At 38.2% G+C, this 14,363-nt stretch overlaps 1 protein-coding gene across 1 annotated transcript in view; it reads left to right on the plus strand.

The window, feature by feature from the left end:
- Nucleotides 1-13,221, plus strand: part of LOC101847649 (receptor-type tyrosine-protein phosphatase T) — a gene marked incomplete at its 5' end in the record, with an annotated part of 39,877 nt that extends 26,656 nt beyond the window's left edge. The window contains 3 exon segments of the mRNA XM_013081636.1: nucleotides 1,118-1,269; nucleotides 3,953-4,088; nucleotides 4,973-13,221. Of these exon segments, the coding sequence (XP_012937090.1) occupies nucleotides 1,118-1,269; nucleotides 3,953-4,088; nucleotides 4,973-5,026 (342 nt within the window).
- Between the last annotated feature and the right edge of the window lie 1,142 nt (nucleotides 13,222-14,363).

The raw sequence follows: 14,363 nt of genomic DNA on the forward strand, positions 1-14,363 counted from the left end.
TAACTGGAGGTCAATCTATGTTAAACTCTAACTGTATAACTGGAGGTCAATCTATGTTAAATTCTAACTGTATAACTGGAGGTCAATTTATGTTAAACTCTAACTGTATAACTGGAGGTCAATCTATGTTAAACTCTAATAGTATAACTGGAGGTCAATCTATGTTAAACTCTAACTGTATAACTGGAGGTCAATCTATGTTAAACTCTAATAGTATAACTGGAGGTCAATCTATGTTAAACTCTAACTGTATAACTGGAGGTTAATCTGCAGGTTCTCGATAACATTGGGAGTCAGTACACACTATTCATAACATGAATGTACTGTGGTCTAACTTTTGCATCTTTTCTCATTATTTAAATAAGAAAGGAATTTCTTGTACATGTTGAAAAGTTTTCAAGAAACCAGTTCCAAGGTGTCAGTGGTTTATAGGAGGTCACTGGTAGGTTGTACTTGTTTTCTCTCACCTTGTTGTTTCTGTCTGTTTGTCTTGAACTGTTACGGTGTCAATGTGATTGCCTTCATTCAAACAAAGAAATATACAAAGGTGCCGTGTTTAAGAGCGGGTGGGTGGAGAGCACCGCTCTACTTCTATTCGTTCCCTCTGTTGTTTCTGTCTATCACAGTATTGTGTCTTCCCTGCGCTATATAGCCGTTAATGTGTCGATGTGCTTCTCTTAACTGAAACCCTCCGCGGTGGTGTCTTTAGGCCATTCCCAAAGGGGGGACAGTTCTCGTTCTAATGCACAGTAGAATTGTAAATGGGCTGATCCGACAATGTCAGGCTGAACTACAAAAGGGAACTGCTGCTTTTTCTTTCCTAATCCTTACTAACGTCACTTTCCTCTACTTCTTTTGTATGTTTGTCACGCTCTTGTGACCCGCTATTTCCGGGGTGCCTTGATAGTCGAAGCAGACTATGCTGTTGAAGCTAGAGAGGTGAGCAGAGTAAGTCTGATTCCCTGTAAGGACTTCTCCATTGACATCCACCCCTTGGCGCTCATTTGACCTTATGCAGTTGTGAGCGTCGTAAAACCTCTACTAACAAAAAAAAAAAGTCTTAACTGAAACTCGTGTTTAAGATAATCTTGATTATGTAAAAATTGACTTTGTGCAGGGAGAGGAACGAGCCATCAAGCAATTCATGTTCAAGTCATGGCCGGACTACCAGACCACACCCCACGCAGTGACGCCGTTGCTGCGGCTGTACAGGCTGGTGATGGAATGGCTCAAGCAGAACAGCAAGGGACCGGTCACCATACACTGCATGTGAGTGGAGGGCTCCTCATTCTTTTTTCCTGGAGTGGTTGACAGGTGCTCTGGTGTGGTTGGCTCCTTGTTTCCTGTCAAACATATGTCATCCTTATCTCTCCACCTTTTATTTGTGGATTACTCTCTAGAAACACCTCTAATCTTTGACACCTGTATGACCTGATTGTGCTGCACATGCCGTAAAACTCTCACTAAAGCTAAACATTCTTATTTCCTTTTTGTAATGTTATTGTTCACCACTGCAGATGTGTGTTTGTGTGTAAGTGTGTGGTGGGGGGGGGGGGCATAGTTCTCCTATGGAGGAGCAAAGAATAACACCTGCCATAACACTGTATGTCGTAAAAGGCCACTAAAGATGGGTAGGTCTGGTCATCTGAAAAAAGCCAGTTGGCACAGGGCCAAGTACCCGACACTGTTAAAACTGAAAAAGTTACGGAAACACAAAAGGCAAACACGCCTACTATTTCATGGATCTTGGTAACAGAAGCTTCTGTACCCGAAGGACAGTGTGCCACAAAGAACGGTGGACAGAAAAAATAAAAAAAGACATGGAATATGGACATGTCAAGAGGCTGGCCAGGATAGGGAAAATTGGAAAGTGTTTGCAGATGGTCTATACCCTATACCCTCCCTTGATCCAGGGTGAGGAAGGCAGCAATGGTGCAGAAGGGCGTTATTGTTGTTATCTATTTCCTCTGGAAAATGAGGCCATTACTATGACACACTGTGAGCAGTTTATCCTTATGGTGACTCTCATTCAAGGTCACGTTTTTCTGTCTTTTGTCTTCTCATTGTACCTTGTGGCTGTTTTGAATACAATGTTCACTATCAAGTTAATGTCAAAATGGTGTGAGAATTGAAGTTAACCCTTTCACAGTCAATTTCTCTTTTAAAAAAAAACTAATTTTTTGTTATTTCAGTGACAGTTGGGATGATCTAATGAGTATATATCTACTATGTGGTCAAACATGGTTGGCATTGAGAGAGATAAAAGTGTGTTGTCAGCCGGTTGTGCCATCACTTGAGTCTAAAAAGTATTATCCGTTCCCTTTGGTTAAGCTTTAATTAAGAAGCCATCAAGCTGATGATGGTGGGAATACTGCAAATGCTGCGCCTTCAGTCGCCTTTTGTAATTCTCCATGGTGATTGCAAATGACGAATGGTATAAATTTAGTGGGTTCTTTTCTGTTTGATGATGGATATAACATTGATGCTTCTGTTTGTTGCTTGCAGTAAGTGGGTGGTTGGTGGGCTTTCTGGTGTGGTCTGCTTCTTCTTTCCAATCAAACATCTATCGTAGTTATCTCTCCTCGGGGCAGTGCATCTGACTATAGTGTCTTTAGGCCATTCCCAAAGGGGGGACATTTCTCGTTCAAGCACTGTAGAATTGTAAATGGGCTGATTCATCATGTCACGCTCATAACTGTGCCTGATCTACAACTGGGAACTGTTGCTTTTTCTTTCCTAATCCTTAATGACTTGTTTTGTATGTTTGTCACACTCTTGTGACCTGCTATTTCCAGGGTGCCTTGATAGTGGAAGCAGACTTTGTGCTGTTGAAGCTAGAGAGGTGAGGGGAGTAAGTCTGATTCTCTGTAAGGACTTCTCTGTTGACACTCACCCCTTGGCGCTCATATGACCTTATGCAGTAACGAGCGCCGTAAAACCCTCTACTATAAAAAAAAATTCTCCTTCTTTTCTTTATATGTTATTCTCTAGTAACACCTCTAATCGTTGACCCGTATATGAACTAGGTAATAATAATAATAGTAATAATAATAATAATAGTATTAATAATAATAATAATAATGATAGTAATAATAATAATAATAATAATAATAATTGCTTTTCGCATATCCATTCTCTACTGCTTGCTCTATGCGCTTTCCAACTATTATTACCCCGGCAGATCCACTGAGAACACTCCGAAAAATTCTTGGCTCCCGTGAACCATACAGTGCAAGCTGCGGGTTTCACGTGCTCGAACACTAACAAACTGACAAGATCTTTCTCTGCCTATAGCCGGCTACCCATTTCCATATATATAAATGTGAGGCACCATAGTCAAATCAGGTGCTCGTCAAAATAATGAAATCAAAGAAACAGGCATTTTTTCTCCAGTCTGGCATTTTTTATTGAATTCTTTTTTGGGGGGGAGGGGGGGACCTGTTATTTCCATATAAAAAGACATACCCTTATGAATTTTACAAAAAAACGTTGATTAAAGGCATCAAATATGTAATTTTCACTTCTCTAACACTCTCTAACTGTTAAAGTTACCGAACTTTGGTGGTCATTTTCCCGCTAATTTTTCCTCTGAAACCAAGCGACCCGACCTCCTTCAATCTCAAATATCTTGACTTCTATTCAAAATAGTTGAGCATTTTTTCCCTCCAAAGCAAGGCAAATGAATAATCTTTCAGATGATACCAATAACTCCACATGCCCAAAAACTGAAGAGCGCATGATTCCACCGCGTCGTAACACATATATGGATGAAGTGAAGAAAATTCTTTTAAAGTGCCTTTCCCATGGACTCAACGTCGGCCCCTTAATGGGATTCGAACCCATGACCTTATGGTTGTGAGTCTGAGAGCCTGACCACTTGACCACCGACTATGTGTGTTGCAAGTGCCGTAAAACTCTTACTAAAGCTACTAAAACCTCTGTGTGTGTGCAGGAATGGGGCCAGCAAGAGCGGAGTGTTTGTGGCCATGAGCCTCCTGCTGGAGCGTTTGGACCTGGACTACGAAGTGGACGTCTACCAGACGGTCAAACAGATTAGGATCAACCGGCCACAGTTCATCGAAAACATTGTGAGTATATGGTTGGAGAATGACTGTAATGAATGATATTTGGATAAGTCCTTTTTTTTTTATTTTGAGGAAGCACACAATGCACTCGAAATAACATTGGCGGTTGGTTGGCTGGTACGGTACTCTGTTGTGGTTTGCCTCTTCTCTCCCATCAAATATCTACCGTCCTCATCTCTCTTCCTCCTTTTTTGTGTTTGTTACTCTCTTGTAACAGCTCTAATCTTTGGCACTTATATGAACTAATTGTGTTGCAAGTGCCGTGAAAAGCGTACTAAAACAAAACAATAAAATTAGGAATGCAAACATGAATACAAGAATCAGATGTTTAATACTGTAGTTTTGGGATGGGTGCTCACAGGGTTTTTCCCCCCCCAAGTAAGGATATTTTTGAAAGGGGGAAGGGGTGATAATATGTTTCATTTATTAATATTTTTTTTTTGGTAAGTGTTACTAAATTTCAAGGGCATGCAGTGCACTTCTTTACTCAAAAATGCTGAGTTTTTAAAAAGTGGGATGAGGCATTTTTTAATTCAGTAAGTTCTCAATTATACGTGAATCATCCTTGTGAGATTTGAGGAAAATGGAATTTTTTGGCTTTACGAAAAATTAGCATTGTAAATTGAATTTCAGCTCCAAATAAAAGAAAATCTTTCAAAATAACCATTTATGAGGTGGTCTTTTATTCAAATAAGACAGCTTTATTCCATGATAGCATTAAGTCAGTTCTGACCATAAGAGGTGATACACGATTCTTATTTTTATGCATGCAATTATATAAAATCGTGCACATCAGATTGACTCTGTTACTTTTTAATTCTATTGGACTTCGATTTTTATTTGTATGAAATGAATTCATCTGTTTTATTTCTTTTTTTTCTCTGCAGGAGCAATACAAGTTCTTGTACCAAATAGTCCAGGAGTACATGGATCAGGAGTGATGTCACAATGTCCACTTGTGTCCACCTGTTGGTCTCTGCTTATCTCTGACCATCCTTGAGACCTGCTGTGGTCAAGACGTAACTATTTTTGAGCAGTGAGCTGTTAAATTGGTGCCCCTTGTAACACCTGCACGATTTGCCAATAGTTCAAGGTACCAAAAGAGCTGAGACAGAGTTAAGTGGTCGGACAGCCCAATCTCACTAGAAATGATAGTTTTGACTTATTTTCGAGAGGGCTCTAGAAAGCTGCTCCGAGTTCAATTGTTTTTGTCAAAGATGTCTTGGACAGAAGATGTCTTGGACAGCACCAAAAAAACACTGAGTACTATTCTGTGTTTTCTTATGATCTATGCCATGTTTATAAACGTGATAGAGATGATGTGTGGGGGCATTAAAGAAGCTAGAGTTTTCTAAATTACCCTCAACTAGATTTTGTTTTTCTGCATACTCATTAACGGCTTTTTTGTTTTTCATTTTACATTCTATTCACCGTTTTTGCCAAAGGTATGAAAGTTGACTGCCCCCCTTCACTCACCTGCCCGCTACGTTGTTGTGATTATTCTAATGCCTTAAGGTGCTCCCCCCCAGTCTCGTTTTACGCTTCATGAAAATAACAGATTGGCCAGCATGGTTTATGTGTTGTTTTACGTGACCGTGTACCTGTATTTCCTTCTCAGATGGGGGAATATTTTGAAATTCCAGATTTAAAATATTTTTTGTCCCCCCCCCCCCTCCCCCCACACACACACACACTCACACACCCGCCACCATCATTCTTTTGCACTGGGTGAAGGATCTTGTAGTTCAAAATCACCAATCTTTCGCAATGTAAATATGGTTTTGTCTTGAATCAAAGATTTAAAAAATGTTTCTCTCATCATAATCACCTCAAAAAGCCAGTATTGAAGAGGCACGTGTCTCTGCTGAGCTGAATCGACATCAAAAATAAGAGTTCACATGTTCCCAAAGAAAAGTGTAATTTGATTGATACCCAGTATATATGTACATTGACTAAGTTTTCATGAAGGAGTTTTTATATAGAGAGTGCTGTATGTTTGTGGGAAGTGGGCTGTGCTCTGAGATGATTTTTGTGGATGCTTGACCCTTCCTCACTCAGAACCTGAGACTGCGTTGTTTGACAGGTTTTACTGCTTCATGATGTTTGTTGATATAATGCTGGTATATTGTTTAGCTTCCCTTCTCACTTTTAAGGCAAGATTTAATACTGTTTCTTTTTTTTTCTTTTTTATAACAATTATATGCTGCCTCTCTTACAGGTCCTTCTTTCCTCTCTCTGTTCCCATCGACATCCCCCCACCCCCCCAACCCCACACACGCACACACACAAACACAGACCTGGACATGTACATTTATGTGCGTTTGGGAACACACTCACACATGCCCAAGCATGCATGCATGCACACATATACTTGCACGCGCGCACACACACACATGCCGACGCATGCATGTGCCCATGCACTCATACACACAATCTAGATTTATTCAAATTGGCCATATCATTTTTCCTTACATGCTTGTCTTACTCATTTTTTTATGATGATTACTGGGGAAATTTATAGCATAACTGCAATTTCCCCAGACTTTGATGGTGACCTAGTTTAAGTAATTGCCGATAGATATTTTTACCAAAACACTGCCATAAGAATCTACACAATATTTGTGCAGTCAGGCTTGTTATATTCTTGTAGATCTTGGTGGAATTTCTATACGAGAATTGAATGCAGCTGGCTAGGAGTTCAATCTTTAGCCGTGTCCAGATTCACTTCTCTGACCTATCAAGTTTTCCCTTTTCTGTGTGAAGCAGGCAGTTTGAAAGTTGAAGAATGTCTCAGAAAATTGGTCTTTTCTAACCAGATCTATATATAACTGGATTAATACCTTTGGCATAGATCAAAGGCAAAAGGTCCCCCATGCTTTGAGCTATTTACAATGTTGATTTTTCTGGCTGTTTTTCTTTTGGTGTATTCTGGGGGTTGTTTTCGTTTTGGGGATTAAAGGGGGGGGTTGTTGGGTACTTAATGGTAACTTGCTTTTCACATTTTCTCGTTTACCCGGTAATAGTGATGAAAATTGGGTATTGGCTTTTTGTGTCAACATCCATATGGTCCCCAAGCTGTTCAAATGTTCTCACCCCCAAATATGTGTCGTGACGTGACGAAATAAGGCGCCCATTAATTTTCGGGCTTGTTGAGTTAAGGGTATAATCTTGACGCTTGTTCTGTTCATTTGTCTTGCGTTTGATGAAAAAAATAAAAACACCCATCTATCTTGACCAGAAGTAGAGATATAAAATTTGTAATTGAAACAGATGGGGGTCGCCTGATATCAGAGATAAAATTAGCAATAAAATCGTTGCCAAATCTGGTGATTTCCAAAGCTTGAGTGTCCTTGAAAACTGAGAAAATTCACATTTTTATGCCTTTGATCAACATTTTTCAGTAAAATCATCATCATTATCTAGTGCCAGGTCTGTGACAGACTTCAATGATCATGGTTCTCCATTCATTCCTTTGCTCAGATGCTTTTAAATAAGCTATGTTACCCTGATCTTTCCCCGTCACCCATCTGTTTAGGTTCTCCAACTAGGCTGCTCTGGGCCCTCCCCTCTTGGCTACATGCCCCATTAACCCTATCTGTACGTCATGTTTTACTATCGTATCCATACGACCTGGGGAACTCTGCCACCTCTTTCCAAAGAGGAAGTTACTCGTTATCCGATCTGCACGCTTTGGATAACAGTCTGTCAAAATGATTTTTTGAGAAATACCGAAAGTTTCTACAAAGAGATTTTCGTACTAGAAGTATTCTAAAATGTGTAGAATACAACCTTGGGGGTACAAAATGACCCCAGGGCGTACAGATAGGGTTAAAGAATAAAACCTTGTCGCAGGTTCATTTATGCAAACATATATAGATACATCTCTTCTGGTTCTGGTTTTGAAGTGTCACTATATTTTTTTTAATGAGTTTTTTTATCTCTCTCCTAAAATGCATGTAGCTTTCTGGGCTTAAACACTTGAACAGCTTGCCAATGATATGTTTTCAATGTATGTGTTTTATTGTTCTTTTCTTGCTCAGTTTTTGTGTAACTTCTTGATTCCTCTTCATTGGGTGAAAACTGTAAATTGGGCAGTTTTGCTTCTTTCTCATATTTGATTTATATTTTGATCAGGTTGAATTTAGACAGAACATTCACATTCCAAGTGAGAAATACCATTCCCATTATTCCCTGCTTTTCATGAAATTATTTGTAATTTTTTTTTTTCTTCGAATTTTGCATTAGCTCAAACAGCTACGTACTCAGATTGAGAGGTATTAGATAAGTAAGCACACACGCCTATATATACTGTGTATGTATATATATGAAAAATATTTGTTCTTGGTCTATACTAAAAGAAATCTGTTTTGTTTTATTCAAGGGAATTCTTGTGACGATTTTGTTCTTTACATACAAGTGGGTTTAATTTATTTTTAAATCTTTTTTGTATTTTTTTTTAAAGCAAAATTACATTCAGCAGTTTATGCTAATGATGTATATATATAACAATGGCATATTACGTAGAAAGAAAAAAGGGGAAATTTCTCTTACTTGTTAATGATGTATTAATAATGACGATTCCTTTTATACCTGTGATTTTTATGGTTTGCTTTTGTCATGTTTTTTTTCCCTTTCTTTAATGCAAATTCTAAATTTTAAAATACCTTTCAACCTCCTGTCTCTGTTCTTTAGTATAAAGGGAGTGAGATCTGATGGCACTTCTCCGTATCCATTTTGCAAGAGCTTTGCACTTCCCAGTCATTCCAACCCCTGTGTTCATGCTTTGGCCACAACTGTGGCTCCCAGTTAGACCTAGGAGCTTTCTCAAAGTCAATGTGATGCTATGTCTCCTACTGATGTTCTTCTTCTTTCCACGTACTGGTCAGTTGTTTTACAAGTAAAGGCACCCTTTTCCTGTCACTTGTCCTACAAGTGAAGAGACCTTTTTTATGTCTATTTTATAAGGGAAGGGATCCTTATTCAGCCAGTTATTCTACAAGTAAACGGACCTCTTCCTGTCAGTAATTATACTAGGAAAGAGACCTTTTCTTGTCAGTTTTTATACAAGGAAAGGGACCTGTTCCAGTCAAGTTTTCTATATATATAAAAAAGGAGGCCATTTTTTGGGGATGTGATATTCTTTAAAAAAAGGGATGTTTTCCAGTCAATTATCCTACAAGAAAAACCTTTGCTGTCAGATATTCAACAAGTAAAGAGACTTTTTCCTGTCAGTTATTTTATTGATGAAGTAACATCTTTCCTTTTTTCAATTCCAAAATTATTCTAAGCTCAATGATTTTATTTGCAGCAAGCTTAGGATACTTAATTAATTTTTTTCCCCTTTAAGAACTTGAAGTCTTAAGTAAACACAGACAATCATGTGCAATGCCAACGCCTGAGTATGACTGTGAGCAAATCCTCTTCGTATTGCTCTACTGCTTTCTTGTGGCCGAAAAGCTCTCTGTATAGCCATGTGGGGTTTCAGTGACAGTTGGTGTAAAGAGGCATGCTTTAGTAGGGCTCCAGGGCTATCTGCATTTCTTAACCCCCACCCACCTTGTCCGGTGTGAATGTTACACGTGTGTTGGGTCTCCCTTTGAAATTTAGAACTGTACGTTTTTAAGGAGAAAAAAAATCAAGGGTCCATTTAGATTAGTAGGGGCCTATCTTTTGATGTACTAAAACTTAAGGAGTGTTTCTTTCTTTCTTTTTTTTTTCTTTTCTGCTCTATCTTAAAAAAAAGAGGGAGTAGACCAAGTTAAGAATGAAATGTATTGGACATCATTGTTTTTGTAAGGTTTCTGCCTTGGCGTTGTTGTACCATTTGCCTTATAATGAAGTGATACCGTTTCACTAGAGGGACATTACAGATTTGGACTTTAAGCCTCGTGATAATGTATCAGTCGATAGTTGTATACGCTTTACCTGTATGTGTTTGGTTTAAGTGGAAAATCTTGTAACTGTGCTGAGAAAATAATTCAAGATATGTGGTTTACAATTTGTCTCGGTTGTTGCCACTTTGTGCAGGTAGTTTGTCTTGCTCTCTAGTGAAGGTTTTTATAATTTTTAAATATTTTTTTCAGACAAGTGTCCTTTGTTTCTGAGTGATTTAAGTGTCTTTTTAGGGAGATTCTAGTTGCAGAACTCGATTCTTGTTTTAAAAGTACTCTAGCTTTCACTTTTTAGAAAAAGATGTCTTGACTGGTGAAAGTGAAACAGTAACAGTGTGCACTGACACCCTTTCATGCAATTGAAAAGTCTTCTCGCCAGAATGCCATGAGTAACGTTTTTTCTTTCAAATATTTTTATTGTCATGATGTTTGCTTTCCTCACGATGTCAAGCAAGTGTACATAAGTGAGAGAGAGAGCTTGTAGGTTTTTATTTCTTATGATGAATTGTATGGTTTCATAAATCAGGCATTAGGTTTTAACTCTAGCATCTCTACTCTTGCATTTTAAAAGATGGGAACTTTAAAAAGAAGAAGCAGCACGGTATGACAGACCACTGTAGATTTTGATTTACATTTGTAAATATTTTCTGTACGAGTAAGTACATTGTATTCACCAAGAGTCTGCCATTTCCTCACTGTCTCTCCTGCTGTTGAATGATTTCTTTATCTCGTTTGTTCTGGACTGGAACATGTGGTTCTAAAATCACAAGAGACGCAGTCAACGATTTTCATGTTTGTGCTGTCTCTCTGACTGTCTCGCGTTGGTGTAGTGATGATACCTGACTGTTGATATTGTCGAACATTTTGCTGAGATCCCATGGCAAGGGTTACTCCTATATATACATCATTGCTGAAGCAAGAAAAATGAGTAACTTCAGTTCATCACAGTTCGCCCAGTAAAGCACTGTTAGAATCTACTCGTTTTGTTTGTGGCAGCAGCAACACATTTAGTAGTTGTCTGTCTTTGAGTTCTCACAAGGTAGTAGGCCAAGAAACGGGTGTTTGGAAGGTGTCACTAGTGGGTTCTACTTCTATTCCTTACCTCTATTGCTCTTGTCAGCCTGCTTTGCTTTTTGTTTCTGTTTTGAAATGATCGTCATTGTTTTGATGTGCTTCTCTTTACTCTAATAAGGAAAAAAAAAAGCCCCAGTCTAGTTAGAGTTTGTCTCCATCTTTTTGGGTAATACAGTGTGAGGCGTGAATGTTTGGAGGGCGCTTCTGATAGGTCCTACTTCTCTTGTCTTTCTGGTTTTTTTCTGTCTTGCTTCCTCCTTGCCCTAAATGAAAGTTATTTTGTTGATGTCCTTCTCTTTACTCAATCTCTCAAACTGTGTGAGGTTACAGTAAACTGTAAAGTGTGCAGCTTTTAGTGTTTCTGAAATAAATGTCTTCTCAGCGTACAGATGATTGGAGGGCACCACTGATATGTCCTACTTCTTCTCTTTCCCCCCTGTTGTTTCTGTTTTACTGTCTTCCTGCACAAAATGACAGCTTTTGTGTCGATGTGCATCTCTTTACTCAAACAAATCTTCTCACAGTGCTGTTGCTGATTCTGTAACCTCTGCTGTGGCAATGATGTTTTTTTTCCCCCACTAGTTCAAAGTTCTGTTCTTGATCGCAATTTTTTGTAAGTGTACTATATGTTTGGGGGAAAAGGCAACTTCAGGTAAGACACATTTTTAGTAAGCTTACTTGTTTTAGGTGGGAGTAAATGTTCTGTTGAATTTCCACTCGTTGTGACTTGTCACAATCTTTGAAAAAGGTCTTGGTTGACTGGTGCTTCACCTCAAGGAAAAGTATTTTCAAGTCCCTGAGTGTTCAAGTTTTTCATTGTAAGTGGAAGGTTTCAAATGGGGCCCAGACCTTGTGTTGATAAAGGCATGTAGATAAATGGACTCAATTTGCACATCACTTTATTTATCAGTGTGTGTTAGGACATATATTATATAAAATATATATATATATAAATATATGTATGGAATCTTTGGTAAAATTTAAGATGAAACAGAAATTTGAGCACACAGACAACTGATCTTATGGTTGCACTCTTTTTTTTTAACCTTCAGATGTGGTATTTTTCAGCTTATGTAGTGCAGTGATTAGGCTCTTTACAGTTGCTCACTGAAGACAGGAGTTTGATTCTCTCGTGAAGAAGTTCTGAGACTGAGTATCTCTCATTCTCTGGGTTGGCTTAGATAGGCAGGGTGGAAGCAGCCTGCCTCCAAGATATTATATTTAAATTGTAAGTTTGGGAAGGTAAAAATGTTTACAGATAATTATATTGGAATCCAGTAGGTAAATGTTATCCTCTGGCAGGTGTTTCAAGAAAGGATATTTTTTAATTCAGAGCTGAATACGATTTGAAGGTCAAAGCAGCCCATATCCTTTTAATTAATTATCTAAATTGTGTCGATGGTGGGGTAGAAATTTCACAGTTCACAGTCACAAACTAATTTTTGCATGCAGAAGATAGAGGTTTTAAAAAAATATTTAGTTATCAGTGGATGAAGGGTTCTGAAGATGCTTTCTTCTCTCAAAGTAGTAAAAGATTTAATCTTCAGACTCGGAGAGACTCAAGCAGTCAAGCAATCGCATGTTGGTTTTTGTTTTTTTCTTTAGTATGAGGTCACATCAGACAAAAATACTTGCCAATAGTTTTTGAATGTCAGTTCTCAGCACTGTAACTGCTTTCTTTAGAAGAAATCATATATGTCTCCAATGTTCTGTCCATTTCTTTGATAATGTCAGAAGGTGGTCATTGATTTGTGAGTAAAAATTCATGTGAAAAGTTGTGTTGAAGTTGATAGTGTTGCAGTTGACAGGCCTAATGGTGCTCCTTAGGAGCCCAGAGAGTACTACTTTATCTTTGTTTTCTCCTGAAATGTATATTATTATTCTGCTTCTCCACTTAAAGATTGAAAGATGATATTTCTGTAAGTGAGCCGGAGTATAAATGTCTGAACAAAACGGGAATGCTGTGACTGATATTCATATATGGATTGGATTGTAAGGCGTTTCTTCTCATGTACATTTATATTGTTACTTCATTCACTGTTCATTGATTGCTGCTTACTCGAGACATCCTCTATTGTGAAATATTTTGATATTAACATCTTTTTTGTATGTAACATGTCTACAAAATGTAAACATGAACTGCTTGAATAAATACATTGTATACAATTAAATATAGTGTTTATTTTGTATGTAGGTCGTACACATGCCCAAGCAAAGTAGAATACAATACAATGCTTAAAAGTAAAAGTATTACATGTATAGCTTCCACAACCTTGTACTTTCACTTCCCAGGGTACTTCTCGAGTAATTCCATTACTGCTGCCTTGTTTTGTTTTGATTATATTTTTTCAGGGGAGGGTTCTGAATCAATAATGCAGATGATAGCTGAAGGATGAGAGAACTTGAATCCCTGATTTATCTGTTGTACAGAACTTTTGTTTACCATAACAATTGGCCCTTTCAGGAAGTACCAGACACACAAAAGTCGTATAAAAATTTGAATGTTTGGCATTTTGATTCTTTCCCAACAAAGTGGGTGGTTGGTGGGTGGTTACGCTGCTGTGGTTTGCTCCTTCCTATCAAACGTCTTGTTTTCTTTATCTCTCCTCCTTTTTTGTGTTTGTTCCTCTTTTTTAACCCCTAATCTTCGGCACTTAAATTACTAAATGTGTTTAAGTGCCATAAAATGCTTACTAAACTTTCCCAACAAAGGCAAGATCTTTTAAGTATAAAGGCTTGATTGTTTAGAGTACATATCGCCGGTGTCACAAGCAATCCATTCAAGTCTGTTTGGAGAGTTTTTTCATCAGAGAAAGAAAACAACTAGTTTTTATTGTGTTGTTCTTATCAGAAATCATGAAAAGCAAGAACATCGTAAGCCTTGACCATAGCAGTAATCTGCACTTTGTTGAAAGGCGCATCTTTGACAGAGCTTTGGAAGGATGTAAAAATGGATAATTCTCAAAATTTGAACTTGGGTGGATTGCTTGTGACAGCGATGATATGATGTTGACCAAAACAAAAAAAGCAATGCTGCAACAATTTCCAAGGAAGACCAAAGATGACATGGAGTCGAGTGGTATAAGCGGAAATGGAAAAGACGGGAACATCATGGAAACAGCTAAAAATAAAAGGATGCACAGGACAGGCTTTGCTAGAGAAATGTTGCTGATAGCCTAAGCTCCACGAGGAGTTCAAAAGGGAAAGAGAGAGAGAACAATTTCCAAGCACCCAGCACAGAGCGCAAAGCCTTTGAGATTCAGATGGGGTACATAATCACTACTTACTATACCTGTATCTCTGCAAAAATACC

Source organism: Aplysia californica, unplaced genomic scaffold (genome assembly GCF_000002075.1).
Source record: "Aplysia californica isolate F4 #8 unplaced genomic scaffold, AplCal3.0 scaffold00139, whole genome shotgun sequence".
NCBI lineage: Eukaryota > Metazoa > Mollusca > Gastropoda > Aplysiida > Aplysiidae > Aplysia > Aplysia californica.